Below are 26,169 nucleotides of genomic sequence, written 5' to 3'. Positions count from 1 at the left end.
CCACTGGGCCGCGTCGTGCTCATCAAATCCGGTGCCGCTGCGCGTGGTTGCAGCCAAGGACGAGTGACGTCCCCACGCATTGCGTAAGACTCGCCAGACTGGGAGGCGCCGACTGCTTCAGCGGGCTCGTGGGCTGAGGGGGCTCGCTGTGCGTTGCGCGACAGACCGGCGCCGCCACGTGATGACGCCGTTCAGTTGTTCGCGTCAGACGGGCTCGCACGCTGGCCTTGACACAGATTGCATTTTTCCGAGGCATGGACGTTCGGTGTGGACTCGCAGGCATAACAGTACTTAACATAGTGTTTCTGTTTCAGCGGCGGTGCCAGCCGCCCACCATCGAGCCCAACAAGGGGACGTGACAGGAAATGTGTGATGACAAGCCTGCCAACGTCAGCCGTACACCCCTGCTATAACCAATAATAGTGAGCCAAGACTGGTCAGTCACACAGGGTTAACCCTAGCCACCAGGAAGTTTTGAAGTAAACAGAAGAGAGTAGAAGACAGGACCGATAGAAAGTGAGATAAAGACGAAACTGCAGGGAGAGGGCGATAGGAAAAGGCGACTGCTGATTTCCTCTGGGTGGGTCAGCGCAGGAGTGCCGTCTACATGAAGCCGGGACCAAAGGGGTGTGTTGCCTCTGCCCAGGGGCCTTAGAGGTCCAATCACCTGGCGTTGGCTCTACCCCCGGGATCCCCTTTTCCCCGGGTACGGCTCAGCTGCGCACGGCTAGGCGTGGGAGGAGGTCGAAGCCTCCCCGTTAGCTCGGGTCCGTGGTGTCGCTACGCACCAAACGCCTACTTGCTCAGACGCCCCTGCGGGGGTGTCACTTTTGCAATCACCACAGACGCACCGAGTGATATATCATGACAAAAATATATAACTTGGGGAGGGCTCGCTGCGCACCGCTCCTACGCCTTCGTTCCAAACGTTCCATGGCGACGGAAACACGCGTGCTTCACCATGAGAACAGCACTGCTCGGTAATCGTATCATACGAGTATCATACGAGATTTGCGTGTTTTCGCCATCGCGGAACGTCTGCAACCAAGGAGCGAAAGCGGCGCACACCGAGTACTATCACTACAAGTTACTCATTTTTGTTGCGATGTCCGAGCTCGGTGCTTCGGCTGTGCCTGCAAATGGGACCCTTGCGATTTTTTTGGCGTTCCGGTGTGCGCGCAGTTCAAGGGAGCAAAAATGCAGGCTGGCAATTAGAAGAGGACGCGATTGCGCAGTGCGTGCTCTCGAGCTTCTCTCGTAGCCACGAGAAGGCGCCGCAGTGCTGTTCGCCACGTGCTCCCGTGGTCTCCAAACGTTTGATCGCCACTGCACATCGGGTTAGGTGCTCGTTGAAAAAACCCGAGGTGTTCTGAATTTTCAGGAGCCCTCAACGACTGACAGCCTCATATCATGGTTTCGGCACCCAATATCTCATCAATTATTAAAACTAGAATCAGCTGCAGTGCAGTTGCCACGCAGGGCTGTGCACACACAGGCTACATCTGTATTACATCTGTTACTGCTGCAAAAAGTCACCTAGGCCGTGTTTCAGGCACGTAGACAAAACATTTTTGGTGGTGGGCACCACATTGATTTCGAGGAGGGCACCCCCTTGAAATGGTGATTTTTCACTCCCTATGCCATGGCAAAAAATTCGGCAGAGGGTGGGGTACGGGCCCGGTGTGCCACCCCCTGGCTATAGACCCTGCCGTGTTGTCATCTAAAGTGGTGGGTAGTATGTTTTTAAGTAGAATGGACCGACTGGAGAAAACGCATTGCCACACGTAGCTACTCACGCCATAGACAACCACTGATGCACGCAGCATCTGCCATATGCGCTCTTTGGTGATATCGGCTGCTTACTTCCTGTGCTACATTACACGCTTGGTAATACCCGCTCATACATACAGTGGTACTGAATAATTACACAATAGGTTAGGGTTTTTGTTTTGCCAACTGCGCTTTCGGCGATATATTGATCAGAAAAACCATCGAGTATACCTTGAGCGAGCTCAAGAGTTTTGGCCAATCCTTTGAAAGCACTGAAAAACGGTTCAATTCTACTACTAATTTATTGTAAAAGTGGGCACGACCACCAATATATCGGTGCTCGTCCACACTGCAAGCAGAATTCTATAAACTATAGCTTCCAGAGCCATAGGAATACATAGTCTGTAATGTTTATCGCGTTGTCATAAAGCGTACTACCAATACTGCAACGTCAGTACGTGTTACACAGGCACTGGCTCCTCAAATGATGTAACAGGCACCCGTTAATGCAGTACATTTACTTACGAATTGCACCGCGTGGTGTTGGGTCATTGCAGCACGTAAGCGTTTCTCTGACACATTAAGATGACCAACCATATCAAAAGTAAGCCTTTTTTTGTACAAGCCGTGAGGTGTGTCCTAAGAATATCACATTTTCTATTTTCCCTGTTCCTGCAGCTCTATTTAGACGGAACCACGTGGCGTATACTCGTGCACCAATGGCGGCAGGTGGTGCGCCGGCAATTTCGCACACGGTATGTGGGTATGCACCTTATGTGACTGTGGCAGTTTTACGATGTATGCAACATGCCTGTAATTCTCGTCAGTCATATTCGATTTACCTCATAGTTAAGTGAACGACCACGAGAGCACCCAGACGAAAGTGGATAGACGCAGAAATCAATTGCGTCACCAGAAATTCTTTTCGATAGGGAGAGATTAGCCTTCGAAATGTTTGTTTTGCATGTATGTATACAAGCGCACAAACGATCAAAGTACCGTGGTTTAAGATGTGCTTTGCGCTTAATGCTGCGTTGGCAATGCAATGTTCGATTCCCTCACCAAATCAATGAGAACAATATTATAACCCACACCACAACGCGGCTGCGGAGGCCAGGAATAGAGCCCGCGTCCTCGAGCTTAGCAGCACCTTAATTAGCAGCTATGCTAGCAAGGATTAGGTACGCTGACGAGAGAGCACCTGTTTGCTATGAAATGCGAGTGTGGACCATACAGGCGCTCCCCCGTAGTGCCCATTTATTACACAAAATACCCAACAATGCGCACTGCTCGTTGCGGGGGTCACCTAATTACTGAATCTGAGAGACAAATTTAATCGTGGGAGTAAGTTAATTCGTAATCCTCGAGCCCGTAGGAATAGCGTAGGACCACTGCCTTATGAAAGCTACCGCGAATGCGTGCACAGAGTTGAGACACGACTGGTGAGTTAAGCAGCGCGAATTCACTAGGAACATTCGGTGCAGACAAATAAAAGGACGCCGTTGAATCACACGTGCTTCATTAACACGAAGAACACACACGAACACACCCACACACCGAGTAAGAAAAAAAAAAGGAATGTCCAGTTTATCTAATACAAAGTTGCACCACACAATAATCATCACAGCATCGAGTCGTACGTGGGCTCTTCGAGGGCGTTGAAGGTGTTGAAGAAGAAGGAGGCAGCGCCCTCGGACAGCCACAGTGGGTTGACGATCCAGTGGTACTCGATGTAGCCTAATATGGCACCCGCCAAGGAGTCCCCCAGGAACTGCCTGCCCATGAGGAGCTTGCAGATGGCGACGGCGATGCACCACACCAGGAAGGGCAGCTTGAAGAGCGGGAACAAGTGGCTGTGCTTGACCACGATCAGGGTGACCAGAAAGGCGCGCGAGGTGAAGCCCGAAGGGAAGCTCAGGTTGGACGAGAGGGGCTCGCGCTCGTACTGCTCCCGGCTCACGCCGGGTCGGCGGCGGCGCGCCACGGCCTTGAGCACCGCCACCAGCACGACGTCGATCAAGAGAGCTGCGGTGGAAGATTTGAGAATTCGGTCGCAATCGGGAGTTGCTAAGTGACCAAATGAGCGAGTAAGCGCGCGGCTGCTGCGACATTATCATACAAATAAAGACAATGCGCCATTTGTTGCTTTTGTAAGAGAAAAGTATACTGCTTTGTTATTGGTCATGTTATATGATTTGTGAATTTTACAAGAGGTGCACTTACATAACGAACGCACGCCATTTCTTGATTGTGTGACTATTTCTACTTCATTATCGCTCATATGCTTATATGATGTGCAAGTTCTTTTGCACAAGATATGAGTATTGCGAACCTCAGGTGCAGACCTCAGGTCTCCGACGAGCGTATAAAACCCCGTATGCTTATGTGCCGTTTTCTTTTGCGTCATTGCAAGAATTAATACGACTGCTACATATACAGCAAGCTATTACACAGAAACCGCAAGCGAACAGGGAAGAAGCGGTATGTAGAGGTGCTGCTAGAAAGCGTCGCAGAAGAGCCACATCACAAAGCGTGTGCAAACCCAAACAGAGCTCGCTGAAGCGCTTACGTGTATCGCTTTCAAAACTAGTGTGCGTGGTCTATCAACAGAAACGTAAAGCTGTGCAGCAGTCACGATGAAGTTGAAACCGGAGAAGCGAGCAAAAGAAAAAAAGAACTTCACCTGACTTCCTACAGCTTGTGCTTGGCGCGCGAATCACCACCAGTCTTAATCTCTTAAGGTTTCGTTTGTGTTTAGAACTCTGTAACGCGATCTTACGGTAAACCAAACTTAATTGTTCGATAACGCACAGTAAGCGCTTTAAGCAATTGACGAGGAATTATCGATATATACATGTCCGACTATAATGGTGATGAATGCAGTGCCAATTGACATCGTGCTAGAAAGGTATGGCTTGTATTAGTGACGCACTGCAACACTCTCAATTTTTATTCGTAAAAATTTGCCACTGGCCTTGTTCTGAGGACGGTGATAGCGCCAGCATGGTTCATGTATATACTCGATATTTGGATTACACGCAACGTCAAGTCAAATAGGGACGCTGACGACGAGGTCAACAAGTGGAGCGGATACCATGTCTATCAACTTTATGGTGCCTTCACGTACGCAAGATTTATGGGGAGCGTTCTAGACTGCTTTCCGAAGATGCACGGAGTTGTAGAACCTTGGTTTTCAAAAAAATAAATACCTTATCGGTAGCATTCATGGAGGCGGCATAACAAATGCTACAGGGCATAGAAGTTTTTTTTTTTTGACATCAGTGAAAGGAAACGCAGATAACATTAGGTGTGTAGTAGCACAGACACGTCCGACGGTCCAATCAAATATTCTAAGATAGAGCATTAATTTTCAGCATTTCACGCGCACAACCCACGCTTCCCCTGCGAACCTTGCGTTTAAAGTATGCGAACAGCGAGTGCTTCTTTAGACTACTTTAGGCGAACGACGGCAAGTCAACCTTGAAATCGGGCTACAGGCAAAAGCTGATCAATCACGATTGGATACCAGAACCACGGATGCCTCGGAAACGTCAGGTGTCGGTCTTCATCGCCACAGCTAAAAGCACGCCAAGGACGACCATTGCGCGTGAGCGTCTACCATACCACTGGTCGTCCGAAGCTGTCAGGTTAACTAGATGCAAAGCAGCTCCGACTAGCTTGTGTAACGCTGTCCCTCCGTCCGCGCCGCGTTCCCCTGGCTGCAGGTGTTGGGCCGGTGCCAAGTAGGTCACGCCTGCCCTCGCAATGCGTGCGAGTTGACGTCACTCTCTCCCTAGCCTGTCGCCGCATGTCATCTCTCGCTTCACTTTCTCCACTGCTCGCAACGTTCGAGCGCACATCAAGCGATCAGTCATTCTCCTTACGGAATCCTCTACTCAACGGAGCGGCGCGCACGACAGCTGCATGGTGCGACAGCTGCATACTCTGCTGGGGCGCCATGGTAGTTCCGCGGTATACAATGCTTCATATGTGTTTATTGTCATCTTTTTTGTATTCCCTTGCACCCACGCCTGCGCCAAAGGTCTCTGAAGATCAGACCGAAAGCATTGTATTTAATAAATAAATAAATAAATAAATAAATAAATAAATTAATTAATCACGGAGCGCGCGCGCCTCCATTTCTCATGCGCAACGCCGCGAAGAGCGCCAACATCGACGCCGCCGCCAATGTCAGCGTTGGCGCCAGCACAAGCTCTGAATGAAGTACACCATCGCCCACTCAAGCGAACAATCTCCCAGCTACTTTGCATACACACATGGTTCCCTTCAGAGGGAGATTGTTTAATTTTTTTCGTTCCCACGCTGCTACCAGGCTTACAGCACGCACCACTCCGAGTAGCGCTAGCCGAGTGCCGAAATAACGGAAAGAGGGTGCCAACGCTCCAAAGAGATACGCGTTGCTGGTAATATATGGCAGTTTCAAACCGATGGTGGTATTTCGCCAGCACTGCTATCATCCAACAGCGCGGAAGTTCAGCATCTTTTTAATTTAGACACAGAAAAAAAAATGCACAAGCCGCTCGCACCGTTGCCAGGGAAAAAAAGTGATCAGTCATTGTGGAATGCTGTCTACAACGTAACGAAACACACTTGGCCCTATCGTCATCCTCATCATCATCATCATCATCATAATCATGAGCCTGACTACGTCCACTGCAGGACAAAGGCCCCTCCCATGTTCCGCCAGTTAACTCGGTCCTGTGATTGCAGCTGCCAATTTATACCCGCAAACTTCTTGATCTCATCTGCCCATCCCTAACCATCTGTCTCCCCCTAACCCTCTTGCCTTCTCTAGGAATCCAGTTAGTTACCCTTAATGACCAGCGATTGTCCTGTCTACGCGCTACATGCCCGGCCTATGTCCATTTCCTCTTCTTGATCGCAACTACTATATCCTTAAACCCCGCGTGTTCCCTAATCCACCCTGCTCTCTTCGTGTCTCTTAAGGTTACACCTACCATTTTTTTTTTCCATTGCTGGCTGCGTCGTCCTCAATTTAAGCTGAACCCTCATTGTAAGTCTCCATGTTTCTGCTCCGTAGCTAAGTACCGGCAGGATACAGCTGTTATATACCTTCCTCTTGAGGGATAGTGGCAATCTACCTGTCATATTTGAGAGCATTTGCCAAATGTGCTCCACCTCATTCCTATTCTTCTAGTTACTTCAATCTCGTGGTTCGGCTCCGCGGTTATTACCCGCACTAAAAGGACAGTCTTTTACAACTTCAAGTGGACTATTACCTATCTCAAAGCGCTGCTCTCTTCAAGGTTGTTGTACATTACTTTCGTTTTCTGCAGATTAATTTCCCTATAATGAACACTAAATATGTTGCATTGATTGATTGATTTGTGGGGTTTAACGTCCCAAAACCACCATTTGATTATGAGAGACGCCGTAGTGGAGGGCTCCGGAAATTTTGACCACCTGGGGTTCTTTAACGTGCACCCAAATCTGAGTACACGGGCCTACAACATTTCCGCCTCCATCGGAAATGCAGCCGCCGCAGCCGGGAACTAAATATGTTGCATAATTGACCTTAACTAAATTAGCGTAGTATAAAAAATACCCGAACAAGCGCCACATGACGGTAATGAATATGTTGGTGTCAGTTGCGGTTAAACATGGACATTTTAACGATCCTTGGTTGGTTACGAGAAGCGTGTTTATGGAGTTTAATGTCTCCAAGCGACCGGGGATATGGGAGAGCGCACAGTGAAGTATTCCGGATGATTTAAACAACGCGTGGTTTTTTAAGGTGCATCTAAACTAAGCACACGAATGTTCTTCGCATTTCGCCTCTATAGAAATTTCGCCACCGTGGCCGGGAATTGAACCCGCGCCCTTAGCAGCGCCATATCAGTACTGACGCAGTATTCACATGCACTAACAAAGAAGCGATTGGCGAGGAGGAGATATGGTCCGCAAAGACGAAAGGGAAGTCAAGAAAGAAAACTGTATCCAGCCTTCGAGCTCACGGTGATGCCAGGGTCCATTGTTACACTGTGCATGCGGTTACGACATGGGATGCTGTTCGTAGCTAAAAAAAAAAAAAAACTGCCAGACCTGCACATATCGCGCAGCAGTCACAGAAAAACCTAGAAGTGCGGCCTTCCTAGAGCTTTTTTGAACATGCTTTGAGTAATTGCTAAAGGCATACTTGCATCGTAGCCACTACGCCATAAATCAGCGTAATTTTCGTGTAATACGGATGCATTCACTATGCCACTGTTTAGAGAAGCGTAGTACCCGCTGCACGCTTGCAAAGAATTAGCGTAACTTTTTGACGTTGTGGCTGACGACGACAAGGAAATATGCCCCGAGGCTTTTCTAATGGGGTCAGAGCATTTGACGACCCGCTCTTTACGCAATTCACACGGTGTGACGCCTGGTTGTTCCTTTGCTGTTCTGGAACGCTTTATTACTGATATTAACACGAATTTTTTCTCGACATAAAGCCCGCCTAGGGTCTCAATTTGCGATGGAGTTTCAAGCACCGGACCAGCGTATAGCTCTGTAGTAGAATACTGGACTGGCAAACAGCGGACCCGGGTTCACATCCCAGTGTGTTTTTGCGTTTTTTTTATTTACCTTGTTTTTTTTTGCTTATCTCCCGCGATAAAGGTTACGGACACCGGCGGCGCCAAAAACGAGCCCTGCTGTGATCTCGTAACAACTTTCGCTCTAAAGAAAAAAAAAAAACACGTACCAAGGAATACGTTGAAGAGGAACGTCCTCAGTGCCAAGTCAATGGAGAAGAACCACATGAGGAAAATGAGGCCACCGAACCATATGGCGAAGTGGGCGGACATCTCAAACATGGTCAGCATGCGGCGGTACTTGGCGAGCGGCGATGACTCCGTAGCCGCCAGAAAGAGGTGCGAAGATATAACCTCATCCACTCCCCGCATGACAAGCAGCACCCGATTACGCTTCCAGCCCGGCGGGGGCAAGTCCTTTTTCAGAGAATCGAAGTCTTCGTCGGCGCGAAGTCGGTCGTCGTCGGACGCCATCTTCTCATTGACTCTGAAGGAAAAAAAAGACAGGAGTGTGGGTCGAATAGAAAACGGAATGGTACGCACAATAGTTGCAGAAAGACGTTGTGTTCATACAAACGGTATACAGCTTAGATATGGAGCACAAGGAAAAAAAAAACGACGTCTACAACATGATGTGATGTCTAGTCAGTCGCTATATAAAAATTGACTGCGGCTATTCACATATACAAAAGCAATGTTCTACCGTCCAATTGATTGATTTGTGAGGTTTAACGTCCCAAAACCACCATATGATTATGAGAGACGCCGTAGTGGAGGGCTCCGGAAATTTTGACCACCTGGGGTTCTTTAACGTGGTTGTACCGTCCAAATAACAAAGGCATTTATTACATGCAGCTGCGCTGGTTAATTTCGAGCTGGAGGTATTCTGATGCATGATAAAACACTGATCAACCGTATAGTAAAACAGAGCCAACTCTCATCAAACGTGGAAGTGCGTCTTCTAATAAACTACCACATGTTCACACTGGTTAGAGACATGAACTTTCCTCTTAAGAAGTTTAAATACAAGCCTTACAAGCTATACACTCAAGATTTCTACCTTATCGCACTGTCGGAATTTTTATTCATTGTGGTTTCAGATGCATTTGACCAGCTCCTCAACATGCACTGAAAAACACGAACAACGCAACCTAGTAGTAGTTGCAGCATAACTACGGAAGCACGAAACAAGGACAGGAAAGAGAGCTGGAGTTTATTGATAATTGACACGCAGGAATTTTTCTTCGGAGAATGGGGTGGCCAACCCCGCATTAAGTATGCTCTTTCACGTGTTCGTAAGCGTTGCGTACAAAGTGTAAAAATATCGGTGAGGGCGTGAGGAATATGAACGCCCCGGCCTCCTGGCAGCGCCAATGCAGGACACGACTGAGCCGAACGGGTCGATAGTTCACACACCGGCTGCAATGCACACAGCTCAAGCTATATGTATTCCTTAGGAAAAGCTCAAAAGCTTACTTTTTTTTCTCGTATACGTACTTATGTTCTCGTGTACATACACCAAAGCCACGGAAGCACATCCCCAACATCCCGATGGGGGATAAACCCTGACCCAAGTTAGCTGTGCACAACCAGCGGGGTAATTCGTAAGAGCTTATTACCGTAAGAAATACGTTAACATACAATATCACAGGTAGAAAGGAAAGTTTACTTTTTACGCGTATACAATACGATCGAAACAGTGGCCTCCTATAAGGGCGCATTGGAGGGAAATAGCGGATAGTGGAATCTGCGCAAGGCCGACCTTTCTGCATGGGACTGGCGTACCGTATTAACTCGCATGCAGTATCAACACTATATAGGCTTATGTTGGCAATGAAGGTAACGCTAGTGCATTTCCCTCTTATGCCGCTAAATCACCAGTACCTGTGCGTGTGCGCGACCGTGACGTCCACGCGTTATTCCGTGAGTCACGAGTTCGATACCGCGTCCACACTCTGAACTCGCCAACGCGACGAAGGAGCGCACGCCTTCTAAATAGAGCAGTCGCACCAACCACTATCTAGGAAGCCGTTCATGTACCGTGATGGCGTGGTGCAATAATTTATATAGCAAGGAAACAGACCACCATAGTCTGTCTCTTTGCGAAGTGTAACCCTGCTGTATGATTTTCTTTTTTCGCTAATAAAAAAAAGTAAGTTACCAATATTATTTGCAAACACAGGAAACGACCATGCATACGGTTTCGCAACACACGGTTAAGCCACACATCATTTCTTCTTCTGAGCAGCAAGTGAAAAGCAGAACAAGAACACTGGTCGCAACTACACGTTTCTACGAATATGTCTATGAGGTCCAGTTGTCACGTATTGGCCCAGTTACGCACGTTACAAATTAACAATGCGTAACTATTCTCGTACAATTCTGGTACTAATTTGAGCAATGCGGAATTCCTCCTATTGTTAACTCTGATTGGGCCAGAGAGCTGCTACGGCCTAACAGCCTTAAACTTCCACCAGTTTGTAATTTGTACAAGCACGCAGGCATTTTTGCCGTTTTACTCCGTATTCCTCCGAATATCACCACCGTAGTTGAGAATTGAACCAGCGACGTCGCGTTTAGCACTACCTAAAGGCCAAGGCCTCAAAGCAGGCATGGTTCGTAAATGCTATAGCCTATTATCACCGCCAACGTTTATGTGCACACGCGAACCGAACGCAACGCGGATGGCGGCAGCGCCGCTAGGCGTAACGTGCATGCAAGCGACCAGTTTCCAACAATCGCCTTCTGTGTTTGCCAGCTGACACGCACCGAGCACGCTTGTATATATAAAAAAAGAGAAAGGCAGACGCTCTTCATTGTATTCAACGCACTCCTGTTTTTTTTTTTTTTCATGTACAGCCCGGTAGCTAGGTTCCGCTATTGCAGTCTTTCAGACGTCAACGGAAGAAAAAGAGGAGGCGCAGCCAAACAGCCCGGTGTAGGATAGCGGGTTCGCGCAATGCAGACAGCGCTTCCGTTGGGTCTCTTCGCTCAGCGGCAGAGGCGTGCGTGCAGAGTTCTCCATTACAAAGGGGGCCAAGTTTAACCGTAGCAACATTTTTATGCAAACTTTTTTTTGCAACAGAACATTGTGTATGGGCGTTCATGCACTCTACAGCTAATTCGACCTACGTGGCGGCATAACATTCTTGATATGACAGTAGCGCGAGGCGTGTTGTAGGGCCAGCGCCCGCACGGTGGCCGTTCGGGAGAGGATATAGATAAGGTTTTGGACACTTTGGCGAGGAGGGTTGGACACTTTGGAGAGGTAATGGAGGAGAGTGTTGGTATTTTCTCGACCTACGTGGCGGGAAAGCGTGCGCAGCGGTCATGACACCACGACACGCGGTGACGCATCGTGCCGTTTACAGTCGTGTGTGAAGCAAGTCTGCCAGGTACGCAACCAAGTCGTGACAACTGTTCTTTTTATTGCGATAGCCATTATATGGACACTCTTGGTGGATTTTGCCGCCGTCGTCGGCTTTGATGACCGCCGTCATTCACCTTATATGCATACGTATCTGTATATATGAAAACGGAAAGAAAGTAAAATAATCAAGAAAAAGACTCCGGCGCGCGGAATCGAACGTCCGACCTCTTGCTTGTTAGTGTGTAGCATTAGCCACTGAGCCAAGGAGCACCTTCTTCAACGTTGAAACGCCAAGGTATTTATACCTATACCAGTTACCGCTGGTGAGGGGGAGTGATTTTAAATGAAAATAGAAAAGTGAGCCCCGTAATTGTCTCTCAGGGGGAGGACACCTCAACAGTAGCTCACGAGGGGTGGGGGTAAAGGAGGGATTAAAAGGATAATTGATTGATATGTGGGGTTTAACGTCCCAAAACCACCACATGATTATGAGAGACGCTGTAGTGGAGGGCTCCGGAAATTTTGACCACCTGGGGTTCTTTAACGTGCACCCAAATCTGAGCACACGGGCCTACAGCATTTTTGCCTCCATCGAAAGTGAAGCCGCTGCAGCCGTGAATCGATCCCACGACCTACGAGTCAGCAGCCAAGTACCTTAGCCACTAGACCTCCACGGCGGGGCGGATTAAAATGAGAGGATTAAAAGGTATAGATATAGGGGAAGGAGAGAGCGAGGCGCAGGGCCAGTGAGAGATGAAAGTAAAGAGAAGATATGAAAGATGGACACGGTCGCAGGAGTTCGAGGACGGGGCACCACTCGGCGAGAGCTCTTGTCAGCGTCAGGAGATGGCATAGGGCGAGCCCAGTCAGCCATAGCTGCGCTGTCGTCGGAGATCGCGAGGGCAAAACCGGTCGGCACGAAATCCAGAGAGCGAGTCCCACTGGTGAGGCCCATCTTGGGGTAACTATCATGTTTTCAGCATTACCAGTCAGATGGCGCAATGAGCACACATCGCCAGATTGTCACGACGCGCAGACGCGCGCTCTCCCACGCGTACTTTGCCCCACAGAGGGTGAGGGGGAATTTCGCAGTGGGTAAAGTCCCTTGATATTAAAAAAAAAATCTTTTTAGCCGAGCCGCCGCACCGCGCACCCTCCTCGGCCGCCTCTCACCTCTCGGGCCGCCACGAGCATCGCGCGTGTTATCAGCGTGACATAACATTCTTGATATGACAGTAGCGCGAGGAGTGTTGTAGGGCCAGCGCCCGCACGGTGGCCGTTCGGGAGAGGATATAGATAAGGTTTTGGACACTTTGGAGAGGAGGGTTGGACACTTTGGAGAGGTAATAGAGGAGAGTGTTGGTACTTTCTCTATATTAATGGACTTTAGAAGTGGGGAGAGTCGTACGCCTTGGGCTCTCACCGGAACAATTCTGTTGTAGTTACCGGGCACACAAAGGTTATTGCCCTCGCAACAGTCTCGCGCGCTTTCCAGACACAGCGAAGTAACAACTGCGTCACTTATTCGCGTTCATCTGTATTTGTGAGTACATTTTGTGCGTCATTTGTGCGTGAGCAACGCGGGGTGCGCTTCAATCTGCTCGTCATTCTTCTCCATGGTGATGCTTCAATTTGTTGATATCGCATTCATTACTTCGCCTTTGCGGCAAAGCTGCGACTTTGTTTGCTACCCGTCGGGCAGTTCTTAAGTATTATATATACTTATTTCTGGCATTTTGTTTCAGCACCACAAAATGAACCCGGGTGGAGTATAAACAATACATCTCGAAGTGAAGCTCTTTGGTAGGGGGGGGGGGGGGCATATCCTTTCGAGAAATTCTTGCAGGTTGACGTCCCTAAACCTCGCTGTAGTTTTGAATGACGCCGTAGTGGAGGGCTCTGCAAGTTTGGCCATGTGGTCTACCTTAACATACACTTAAATCTAAGCCTCTATCATTTCGTTGCCGTCATCGAAACGCGGCCGCCGGGGTTCGATCCCGCGACCCCCCGTTATGCAAGCATAATCACTAGACCACCGTGGAGGGTCGCCTTCCCTATGTTAACGAATGGGGGTTAATAAAACTGCAGCGCGACAAACAGTAAGACACACTATATATATATATATATATATATATATATATATATATATATATATATATATATATATATATATATATACTGATATGACAGACGTTTCATTTGTGACTGTGGTGAACAAAATGTGTTCAGTCAGGAAAAAAAACACAGAGTATATATAGCGCAATTAATTTGATAATTTTGAGTGAATTGAAATGGATTGGGGTGAATTGAAAGGAAGGGCGGACATTACCACCACAACAAAGTGCAACATAATCAGATGGTTGGGAGAAAAACATAGAAAATGTCAGCATGTTAAGTCATACAAATTATGATCCTTGTCAAAACAAAAAAAAAAAAGCCAAGCATGCAGTACTGAAGTGATGCGTGCTTCGAAGAAATGATAACAGCTATCGAACACTGCTGTTCGCTCAAGTGCAGCACAAGGGCTCACTTGCAACCCACTGAGAATGTTATTCATTGAAAGTAAAATGAAATACACTGAGATTATAAATACCCTGCTTGGAATACAGTTGCCACTAGTCCTAACATGAAAATCTTGACATGTATGTCAGGAATGTCATGATTTACATTTCATGGTCTTACTGCTCTTGCGGTGGTTTCGTTCGCATAACATGTTGCAAAACTGGTACGGTATGACACGACTGCATGGCGAACATAAGTGACAGGTCCTAACATGCAAATATTGACATGCATGTCATGTAAGTGATGATTACACGCCACGCTCATGATGCGCTCGCGCTCGTTTCTCTCGCTTCACATATACCAAATTTGGTATTACGGGACGTGAATACATGACGAAGCTACACGACTGGTGCAAACATGGTAACCATGAGATGCGTGTCATGTAAGAACATGACTACATGCCACGCTCATGATGCGCTCGCGGCGGTTTCGCTAGCGTCACATGTACCCTATTTGGTATTACGTGACGCGAACGGACGGCGACGGTAAATGACACGTCCCAACATAGTAATCGTGTCAAGCGGGTCATGTACAACATCTAAAAAAATTAATTCGATCGGAAATACATGACACAACGCCCCCCCCCCCCCCCCCCCACAGACACGAGCACGCGCCCAGGCATTGTTCTATTGTTTTGCTACATGTGCTATTGTTGCCTTGAGCTATCGTTTGGATACTGTGCAATTTTGTATCGCATATTGGACCCTATTCTAGCCTTTGGCTATGGGTCCAAACAGTTTTTTGAACTATCATGTTGGAATTGCAAATAAAGTGAAATGAAATGAAACACGTGTGCGTGTGTGTGTTTGCGCTCGAATTCATTTTTTGAGATGTTGTACTAACTAGTCCCACAACAAGTTATGTTTTAATCGTAAAATACGACTACATGCTACGCTCACAGTACGCTTGTGGTCGTTTCGCTTGTTCCACATATACTGAATATGGTGTTAGGTGACGTCAATGACTGACGAAGGTGTATGACTGGTGCGAACATGATAATCATGACATGCGTATCATGTAAGAACATGACAACATACCTCGCTAATAGTTCGCTCGCAGTTGTTTCGCTAGCTCCACACATAATAAATTTGCTACCGCGTGACGTGAATAGATGACGAAGGTAAACGACACGTCCAAACACAATTATGAAGGCATGCGTGTCATGTAAAACATCACTACATGCCACGCTCAAAGCACGCTCGCGGCTGTATTGCTAGCTCCACATATACCAAGTTAGGTATCACGTGACGTGAGTAGACGACAAAAGTAAATTACATGTCCAAACATGATAATCATGACATGGAAGCAACAAACGGCTTATAATTTACGTACGCCTTCTAACGTTGCGCTGATTTTAGAGCGACGTAGCAAGCTTTCTCATTCGTGCTTCGCATATCATTGATTCGCATTACCACTTAACGTGGGATTTGCCAAAGTTTTTATTTATTAAAAATAACATGAAATTGATTATAAACACCCTGCTTGGAATACAGTTGTGGACTATAAAGGAACTGTTGGAATTACGCGTCAAGAAAAAAAAAACATCTGCGGAGTATTTCTACCACGGAACTAAGATTGTCATCTAGCTCGTGTGCTTTCCTTGCGTTACCACAGCTCTCAGTCAATTTCCGGTCACGAACGGCCAGCGCGTAATCGGCGTGATATAATCATTATGGAAAGGAAAAGTGGCGAGTACCCATTTTTCAAAAAGGTAAGCGCGGACAGACGAAATGAAAATTGTTCCATGGCAGGAATACTCCTCGAGCACTTGATGTTTTCCTATACCGTGCACTGTAGACACATGCTTCCGCCGCGTGTATCGCGAACCTTGTCCCCGGCGCCGGCAAGTTGTCTTTTTCGCCTGTCTTTAGGCTCGTTTTTCTCAGAAGTATTGCTTTTATTGAGAAAGACTACAAAAACTAGCATCGTCCATTCAGGCAGTGCAAGACTCGACATGAACTAAGCGGACATTGGAGTTATAAGAGGCGTTCAGCATTCGAACTTCAAAGGGACACTAAAGAGAAACAATGATTTGGTGTAGATTGATAAACTGCATGCCGTATATGTGGACTCTAACGTCACACGTTTTCCTATCACATGCTCTTTAGCGGAGAAAATCTAGTTTGAAATTTCATGTTTAAATTTCGCGCCGAAATCTTGGTGCGCGACGTAACAAATTTCAGAATCATTTTTCGTATTTTCGCGACATTGGCTGGATGAAATTTTCTGATATGTTGGGCTTAACGTCCCAAAACCACCATTTGATTACGAGAGACGTCGTAGTGGTGGGCACCAAAACTTTCGACCACCTGGGGTTTTTTAACGTGCACCCACATCAGAGCACACGGTCCTACAGCATTTTCCCCTCCATCGAAAATGCAGCCGCCGCAGCCGGGATTCCTTCCCGCGACCTGCGGTTCAGCAGCCGAGTACTTTAGTCACTAGACCACCGCGGCGGGGCAGATGAAATTTTCTGAAACTTCGTATGCTAGGGTCAATGGCACCCACAGATGACAATGTAGTTCAATTTTATCGATCAGAAGCTACGTAGGACCCAGTAGATTCCTTCAAAATTTATGACGTAACGGTATTTGGTGCAGGAATGTCAAGGTGGCGTCTCCACCTGCAATTTTTTTCCCGTGTTTTCTATAGCGTCATCTCGCGGTAGGAGTGGGTTTTTCGGGGTTGTGATATAGTGCTTTAGTAATACGCCAAAAATTGTTTTGCTCGAATTCAGTTTCTCTAGGAGGCCGTGACAAGGTCACCGAACAATTTGCGGGTTTTGGCGAAAAATAAAAGTTACGTCTTTTGTGCCTCTATATACCTTAAAAAATGCACTACGAAACAACATTTCAGAGCGAAATGAGCCCTATACATAGATCGCCGCTGTAATGAGTCCTATAGTCATCGGCTATAAAGACCACCCACCACCGGCGAACACCATTTTGACATGGCGTGTGTTGCGTCTAATGCTTGATGTAGCGGGGCCTCTGGAGACGTTTTCGATCACTGAAAATCGTTCAATTCAAAAGCCCTGGCTGAAGAATGCTGAAATAGCTCGACTGCACGCGCAGATCACCACGAAAAAAAAAAGTCATGCGCATGAATGCGGACGCTCGTAAAGCAAGCAGCTTGTTACGTCACGCCTCACGAGTGATTCAGTGTTGCCGGACTCTCAGGTCACTCCAGTGTTTAAAATATATTTAATTATAAAATGAGTGCTCGACGTCTAGCGCTAAAATTTCGCCTGCTTATTTGTTCTCACGTATTTACTCGCATATCACAGACGAGCAGAAGTCGAGTGCCACTGACCCGTACAGCTTCAATGGACAAAAAAAAAAATCGATTTTAAAATTTCATTGAAAGAAAGGTAATACACACTCTGAGGAGCTAATTCAGGCATTGGCAAGAGTGTATAGGAGGGCTGCAAGCTCCTAATAGATGGCGCCAACGACCAGGCCTCTTCACGTATGCGCGAGCTCTTCCCCATCAAAGTTTCAGCGTGTTATGCATTCTTTATATTAACTATGGCGAGATGGGCTGATCATATTCACCTCCTACGATTTTCACACGCTTGGATTACAATTTTTTCCGCCAAAACGCTTTTTCAGCATAAATAATGATGTGCAAATTGAGTAATTAGGTTAGCACGTGTCTTTAAACAAAATCACGCTTTTGATTGATTGATATGTGGGGTTTAACGTTCCAAAACCACCATATGATTATTAAAGCTGTTTTGCTTACTTAGGTTATCAATAGGAAAAATAAAATTTAATCTAAAGTCTTCCTCACGGAAAGTGACAAGGAAGGTCTTTTTTTTTTTCTGGCGAGATAAACGTAGGGGCCTGTTTCAAAAGGTGCGTGTAAATTAGTTAGGTTAAATAGGCGCGCGAAATTTCCCGGTCATACAGGTTTTGGTTTCAGAGAAAGAGTACATTTAATTTTGTGTCCTAGTCTGGAATGAGGTACTAAACCAGAAGCAAGTAAAATAAGCAGCAGGGTCAAAAATTTCCAGACTAAAAACCACAAGCACCTTTATGAGGAAGAAAAATTTCACTACAAATACGGTACAGTTGAGTTCCTCAGATATAAAGCTAGAACCAGAACAACTTGTTTAGCCGACCATACGAAGTATGGAAATTGGAAAGAAATTGCAAACCAGTTGGTTGATACTTCGAAACTCGACTTGCTGCGCAAGCAGAAAGAAAAAAAAAGAGGGCAGACAGGAAAGAGCACCGCTTTTTCCTGTCTCCCATCTTTTTCTGATGCTTGCGCAGCTAGTACAGTTCACTCTAAACGTCGCACGCAGTGCCCAATTAGGTTTCATCGCATAGCCTTTGCATCATTGCACGCTCATGTCTGCAACGTCCGAACAACACGCGCCCGACGGCCGTGAATCTTGACTGTCGAGAACCGATAACCGACGACACACAAACGGAAAAAGAATATCGGTCCGCCGCTTATCAGCGCTGTAGCGCAGAAGGGCACAAAGGACAAGCTATACGTTAAGCGCTTAGTGAAAATTTGAATTTATTTTTTGCTGGCAATGAGTGCGCTCAACTGGGTTACTGTATACCGTACCCTGCACAACTGCGCATCAAAAGTTGATCGTTCATTTCCGCTTCACTCATTTCTCATCACGTCACAATGTCCCGAACGCCAGATTCCGAACACAAGAAACGCAAAGCACCTTAACTACCTTGACCTTTCTTACATATTACAGGCGATCCACAGGCAAAACAAAACTAAATAAAATAAAACTAACGGAGAATATGAGAACATGAAAGCTGTGCGTGTGTGTTTTAGCTACGACGTTAAGGGGGAGCACTGCGAAGTGGTTTTGCCGAGTTGCGTTATAAAAAATGAGGCCACGCGAGAGGCCGAATCGTTTCTTATTTACATGTTTTAGTGCAATCGATGTGGAATCGGCCAGCCTTAGCACATCCTCTTCCATTTCACCGGAAAGACAGTATGCATTAAATGTCTCGGATATACCGAAGGGTATCATAGCTCGACCGCCACCGCATTGTGCGCGGTCTTGAGTATCCGGTGACATCGGACTCACAGCTTCTACTTGTTACGATATCGCTGCTCGTGTTGTTCCAACACGGCCTCCACTAAAGTTTCAAGACGGTCGAATGGTGGTCAAGCGTTCGCTCCCTTGGAGTAAACACGCGCACGCATCAAGGCACTTCCTGAGCGGAACGAACTCCCCATCTGCTGCGTGAACTCCAGCTTCTTCACCAATACTGTACTGTGCCCGGCAGTACTAAAATATTTACCTTTTCGGGCACGTGCCCGCACTGTGCGGAGGAATCTTGTGACACCTATCACATGGTGCGGGCATGCCCTTCAAATCCCACCTACCCACCTCACGCGAGAGGACTGGGAAGCTGTCCTGCTCAGCTTTTCTGACCTCCAAGCCAACCAGGCATTGGTGGCTAGATCCCGAGCCGCCGCCGCAGCTGCAGGGACTAGGGATCCCTCCTTGTGTTTGTGAAAGGCAGGCCCTGCAGACACGCATTGCCCGTACCTTGCAATGTAAATATATTAATAAATGTTTTTCACCACCACCTCCTACTTCGCGGCAGTTCTTGGTGCCGGTGTTGGTTCCGGAGGGCAGGCGCACTGCTGCGTAGACACAGATTTCGCGGCCGCTAGGCTATATTGGCACTATATTGGCATGCCTGCGCCAAGGCGCGCGCACACACACACACACACACACACACACACACACACACACACACACACACACACACACACACACACACACACACACACACACACACACACACACACACACACACACACACACACACACACACACACACACACACACACACACACATATATTATATATATATATATAGGCAAGACGCCCAGTCCCACAGGTACGGAAGAGAGTTCTGCCACGCGCCTAAAAAGGTTTCGGCGGTTTACTTCAAGTACGAAAAAAAAAAAACTTTAGTTCAGAGCCGCAGATTTCTCCACCCAGGGAGAAATCGCACAAGAGGCGAGATGGGCCGAACTCAGAATATTGAGTCCAACACTAATATAATTACTTTCTCTCGGATTTGTATTTATGTGTAGCTCTGTTCAACAGTACACCATAAATCATTAGAACAAAATGCAGCTGTCGCAGCACCCTCAGCTATTCAATGTTTGTCAACTCCGAGCTGTCATTATACGCAATTGCCGTTGCATACTTTTAAATGTGAAGCATCTATGAAAAAAAAAATCACTTGTGCATGGTTCTCTTACTGCCTACGACTGGGCACTCTGGACTGGACATCCACGCATGACCAATATTCAAGACAGGTAAAGAATTCAGGGACAGTAGATTAACATCACAAGCTTGTTAGTCACGTCAAATTCGACTCAAAGGTGTACTCATTCACGTTCATACTCGCGTGTATATATTGACGTGTATAGGTGCTCACTCAAATCTACTCACAATGGTTCTCATGTCTGTTCACACTCACATACACTGTTATACTAACGCGTTTCACTTACATTAACGCATAAGCTTCGCAACATTTGTTTCTCACATTCTTTGACGTTACTGGCACTAACTCTGGGCCGGAACTCAGTCACGCTCATATACCGAGTAGCGTCTACTCACATCCACTGGTGGTGCTCACGTTGATAATGAATTGATTGATATGCAGGGCTTAACGTCCCAAAACCACCATTCGAGGCGCCATAGTGGATGGCTTTGGAAATTTCGACCACCTGGGGTTCTTTAACGTGCACCCAAATCCGAGCACACGGACCTACAGCATTTTCGCCTCCATCGGGAATGCAGCCGCCTCAGCCGGGATTCGATCCCGCCACCTGCGGGTCACCAGCCCAGTACCTTAGTCACTAAAGGCGCGGCGATCTGTGGGATGTCCGGTTGATTTTCACTGTAGGATATCTTGGAACTAATATCAGCCAAAGCTAGCGAGGAAAGTTCGTGGGGAATTTACTACGACTATGAGGAACGTAGCCAGAAATGTTTTGCGGGGAGGGGGAGGGCAACGCACATTTGGACATATTTGTGCAAGTGTTCGTGAGCTTATATTACGCATAGAAATGCGAAAAAAATTGGCGGCTTACATACAACAATAATAATCAGAATATTTACAATAGAACATGAGCAGTCAAAACCAGAATGATTTCCTTCTCGAAAACTTGCAGTAATTGCTGATACTCGAGTGAGATGTTCACTCGCGACGAAAATTTTAGAAACAATGAACAGCAGAATTTTTTTTTTGCACGCGAGTCTTTTACGCTGAAATCACGAGATACTGCCTCTGTGCGCGTGAAAATCTAAGGACACGTACTCAAATAATCTTTATGATAGCTTTAGTGCGAAATAAGGACGAGAAGCAGACAAGTTCGGTGTGACAAAAAGGCAGTCTATGATATACCGTTATCTTGCGAAGAATGCTATGTCGGGCAGACGGGTCGGTGTTTGAATAGCAGAATATTAGATCATAAGGCTTCACTGAGAGGGACGCTCTGTTCTAATCTTTCTTTGCATTGCAGGTAGTGCGGCTACGCATCATTGCTATCAGAAACTAAGATGCTTTCAAGATTGAAATGGAAGGATGGAAGGTTGCGCGAAAGTGTACTTTATTGACAGATCGGGCGAGACATGCGGATACCGAGGCCCTCTATCACGTTGCATGCCACTGAGAAATTGCTAGAGCACCTGCCACTAATAGAATATATATATATATATATATATATATATATATATATATATATATATATATATATATATATATATATATATATATATATATATATATATATATATATATATATATATGTGTGTGTGTGTGTGTGTGTGTGTATGCGTATGTATGTATGTATGTATGTATATATGTATGTATGTGCCTTTCTAATAAAATCGGTTGATAGCTGGTGGTTGTCCGTCTCAAATATTCATTTGGCGCTCGCTGCAATCTACTGCAAGAATGAACCAACTCGCCGAAGAAGTCGTTACTCAAATTCTAGGTTGCGCACCAGTCATATATATATATATATATATATATATATATATATATATATATATATATATATATATATATATATATATATATATATATATATATATATATATATATATATATATATATATATATGGTAAAATAAGTATACGCTTCTAAAAAATTGTTTCCATCGTAGACCGATGACCGATCTTTATCAGACAAAATTCAGTAGGCTCCGATGCGCTTTTATGCCATTGTCCAAACCGGGAGAAAAAAAGAGAAAAAAAGTGAACACACAAACCAGCGGTCAAAAAAGTAGTCAAAAGACCACGTGTGCGTGTGCCTACTTATACTTACGTATAACACGTGTATTTCGTGCAAAAAAATAATGAAGCACCAGGTTTTTTATTCTTAATATTTTTTTATTATTTTAGGTGAGGGAACGCCGGCCGTGCGCCTGCGAAAGCACTCGGCAGTCACAGGGGCGGCTATCTACACATTCTGTGAGCTAGCTGAGCTATGTAATTCACATAAAAAGTAGGTAAACTTCTGTAGGTATACGCACGAAACCACCACGGAAAAGTGAGCGATAGCTCGTTGACCTGGTAATGCGCCGAACCAAAAGCACACGCCGATATAAACACAAGCTCTGATAGCGTAATGCCTGGATACGCCCCCAGATCCGTTAACCCATGTTACCAGGCTGCCTGCATGTGCCCGCTGTTTCTAAAACCAAACAAAAAAGAAGGGCGCTTAACCACATAACAATGACCAAAGGTTCATTAAAGTAATCTACTAATTTTTGTATCAAGTAAATTTGAAACTATTGAAAGTGAACGCGTAAATAATTTTTTTTTGTTTCGCTATTTGTCCGCCCCTCACCTATAATCGCGCTTCAATTGTCACGCAGTTGTGAATAAGTGTCGCAATAGCTTTTCGACCACTTTTCGTTCCGACTTTCGCGACCTATTTAGATTGACTTTGCATGACCTCCGGAAATCGAACACCGCTAGGCTATGGAGAGGCTGCAAGGAGGATGTGTGGGCAGCGTCGAGAAACAGTGGCGCCATGGCACTGGTGATTCGAGACTCCTCGATTATTTTCATATTATCCATTGGAACGTCCAACCAATACTAATTGTCGCCGTAACAAAAACATGTCCAACTAGAACCTTCCCGAAGCTGCCTCAATTGTGCCTTGAATATGTTTGTTGGCAAAAGTATTCGCATATTTTACGTTCCTTTGAGATAAAAAAATTCAATCATTGCGTTGCAAAGTATTTTACTCAAATACAAAGCAAGAATTACTAACGATAACACATGCAAGCGAAATGCATTCGCGTTTCTACACAGAGAAGCACTAACGTATGTTCGCTAACACCAAGTGTAATCTGAGCATGCTCTGCAAAGGGCATGTTAAACGTTAACAGTGCAGCGCACAGACAGAACCAGACGAGCGAAGCAACAGAGAAAGTGCTGTTTTTTCCTTCTTATAGTAAGTAGGCCGTGTGATGGTATCAAGCAGTGGGGGGACAGCCGCTATAGAGCGTTTCTCTCTCTCCGTCGCTGCGAGAAATGCCGGAGCTCATATTAAAAGAATAAACATTGCTGGCCAGGCAACGTAATGCAGGTGGTCAGTTAGGGCAACGGAACGTATACCAAGGCACGGGAAACGCAGCCGAGGTTTGTTGAAACTCGATTGGGGTGGCGAAACACGCGAAATTTGCAAGCATAAACGATACCAAGTCGCACGCGGCCGAGTAACTTGAAGATAATTGGTAGATGCCTATGTCCCTCAATGAAGAAATGCAAGCGCTGCGCGCCTATACAGCGGCATCAACGTTCAATTGGACAGCTCAGTGCAATCGCGAACAGCTCATGAGTATTACGAACCGAGCACGCATGGCGAATGCGGACCCCACTGTTTAATGCACACCACGACAATACTTGAAGCGCCTGAAATGCAAAATTATGTATGCTGAAGGTGTACAGGCAGAGACTAGGTCACTGGAGTAATAAAAAGTGAAAAAAAAGCAACCCGACGCCTATTATGAGGCATGCGCTGTACACTCCAGATTAATTTTGACCACTTTGGCTTTTTAAAGTTACTGTTATACCCAGTGCCTCATATGCTGCGCTTTTCGGATGCCTTAAAATTCAGACTAATAATGGGAAGGGTGAAATATAGCCTGTGAAGTAGCACTTTTTATAAGCTGCGAAAACTTTGCACGCGTATATGGTTAGACAAACTAACGACCAATACATTTCTGCAATAATAAATATCCAATTCGACTAACATTTTAGCCTTTTTTTCTAGCAAGAACCCTCTCCGTGGCCAGAAATAAGAATGATAGTATATTTTCGTGTGCTCTTGACGTGAAACTAGGGGCAACGAACTGCACCATGTGTTATGCGTTGTGCGTTTACATCGAAACGTGGTCGCCGCGGTTGGAATTCAAACCCTCGTACTCCGGGTTTAGCAGCTCAACTCGTTCGTGAAGCAGACTAACTGGCATTGGCCCCTATGCTACGCGGCAGGTTTATTTCAGACTTCGAAAATAGGAGCGGCCGTTTACAAAACCATCCTACGAAAACGCGACAAACGACGCCCACTCCGATTGTGTAGTGAACGTTTCCAGCGAAAGTAGTTCAACACACAAGCAGACGTGCAAGCTGCGCGCAAGAATTTCAGACGAATCCATACCAAATAAAAATACCACCGACAGCAGACGCTTACCGTTTCATGATGCCGGTGAAATTGAACGTCGGGGCGTTGCGTCCACTTTAACTGCGACTGCTCGCTTGGAACAAAAGCGGCGTTGGAAAGGAGCAAATCGGAGGACAAGTTATCTTCCGAAACAGCGTACCGAAGCCATAACACGGGTTGACGAAAGCCACAGTCCGCTGTAGACACAGTCGGCTCCACGCCGTTGCGCAGTCGAGGAAATAGCAGAAGACGGCTGCGGCGGTTGGTTGCACGGCGTGGTTCACGGCAGCCGAGTCAGTATAGCTAGGACGAAAAATAATGCCCCTCTGCTCCTGGCACCGACAGCTGCGCGAATGCCACGTGAACCTTTATCGAAGCAGCAGCAACAAAAGACGAAGCACGAGCAAGCAGCGTGCGCGCCGGCACAACGTCGGCGGTCGGCAAACCCACGATGCGCACCGCGATGCCTCTGCGCATTTCCAGCTGGGTTCCGTTTCGTTTTTCGGTTCTGGCTACGCGGGCTGTGTGCCTCTAAGTAACAAGATCGATCAGATCGGGTCAAAAGACGGTAGTGTAAATAAAAACACCGTGAATTGTAGTGACAGATTCGAGCACGTATTTAGCGATTCGAATAGTTGTACTTTTGAATCGCCTTTGAAAGTAACAAAAATTGGCACAATGCGTCGCCTGACGGAACAAACCTTGGTGCTGGGCGAATGAGTTGTTTTGATTACCGTCCGCAGACTACCGTTGTTAAAACATAGGGCTTGACGAAAACTCGTCTGGCAAGAAAAATTTTTGGTTCAAAAAAATACCCACACTCGCCCCCACCCCCCAAAAAAAAAAACCGAAAGAATTGACTTTGCAACGCCAGCGCGTTACATCTTTCGACACATATATATTAAACACCACCAAGCATTCCTTCATTGCGAACAAGGCTCTCTTGTTCTAGGTTTATCATTATTTAGCGAGTCTGTTCGTCATGGTGGTGTGAAAGTTACTTTCTTCTTCTTCTTCTTCTTCTTCTTCTTCTTCTTCTTCTTCTTCTTCTTCTTCTTCTTCTTCTTCTTCTTCTTCTTCTTCTTCTTCTTCTTCTTCTTCTTCTTCTTCTTCTTCTTCTTCTTCTTCTTCTTCTTCTTCTTCTTCTTCTTCTTCTTCTTCTTCTTATTATTATTATTATTAATATTAATATTATTATTATTATTATTAGTTTGGGAGTCTGTCT

At 46.2% G+C, this 26,169-nt stretch overlaps 1 protein-coding gene across 1 annotated transcript; it reads right to left on the bottom strand.

Moving 5' to 3' along the window:
- Positions 1-3,272: 3,272 nt before the first annotated feature.
- On the bottom strand, positions 3,273-25,331 carry LOC119161106 (polyisoprenoid diphosphate/phosphate phosphohydrolase PLPP6). The gene is made up of 3 exons (XM_037413442.2): positions 24,975-25,331; positions 8,498-8,814; positions 3,273-3,795 (listed from the first exon to the last, which is right to left on the bottom strand). The coding sequence occupies exons 1-3, from the start codon at positions 24,980-24,982 to the stop codon at positions 3,392-3,394; spliced, it is 729 nt and encodes a 242-aa protein (XP_037269339.2). The 5' UTR covers positions 24,983-25,331; the 3' UTR covers positions 3,273-3,391.
- Positions 25,332-26,169: the final 838 nt, after the last annotated feature.

This window comes from Rhipicephalus microplus, chromosome X (genome assembly GCF_043290135.1).
Source record: "Rhipicephalus microplus isolate Deutch F79 chromosome X, USDA_Rmic, whole genome shotgun sequence".
NCBI lineage: Eukaryota > Metazoa > Arthropoda > Arachnida > Ixodida > Ixodidae > Rhipicephalus > Rhipicephalus microplus.
Note: the sequence above shows the minus strand (reverse complement) of the source record. Positions and strands in the feature narration are given on the sequence as shown.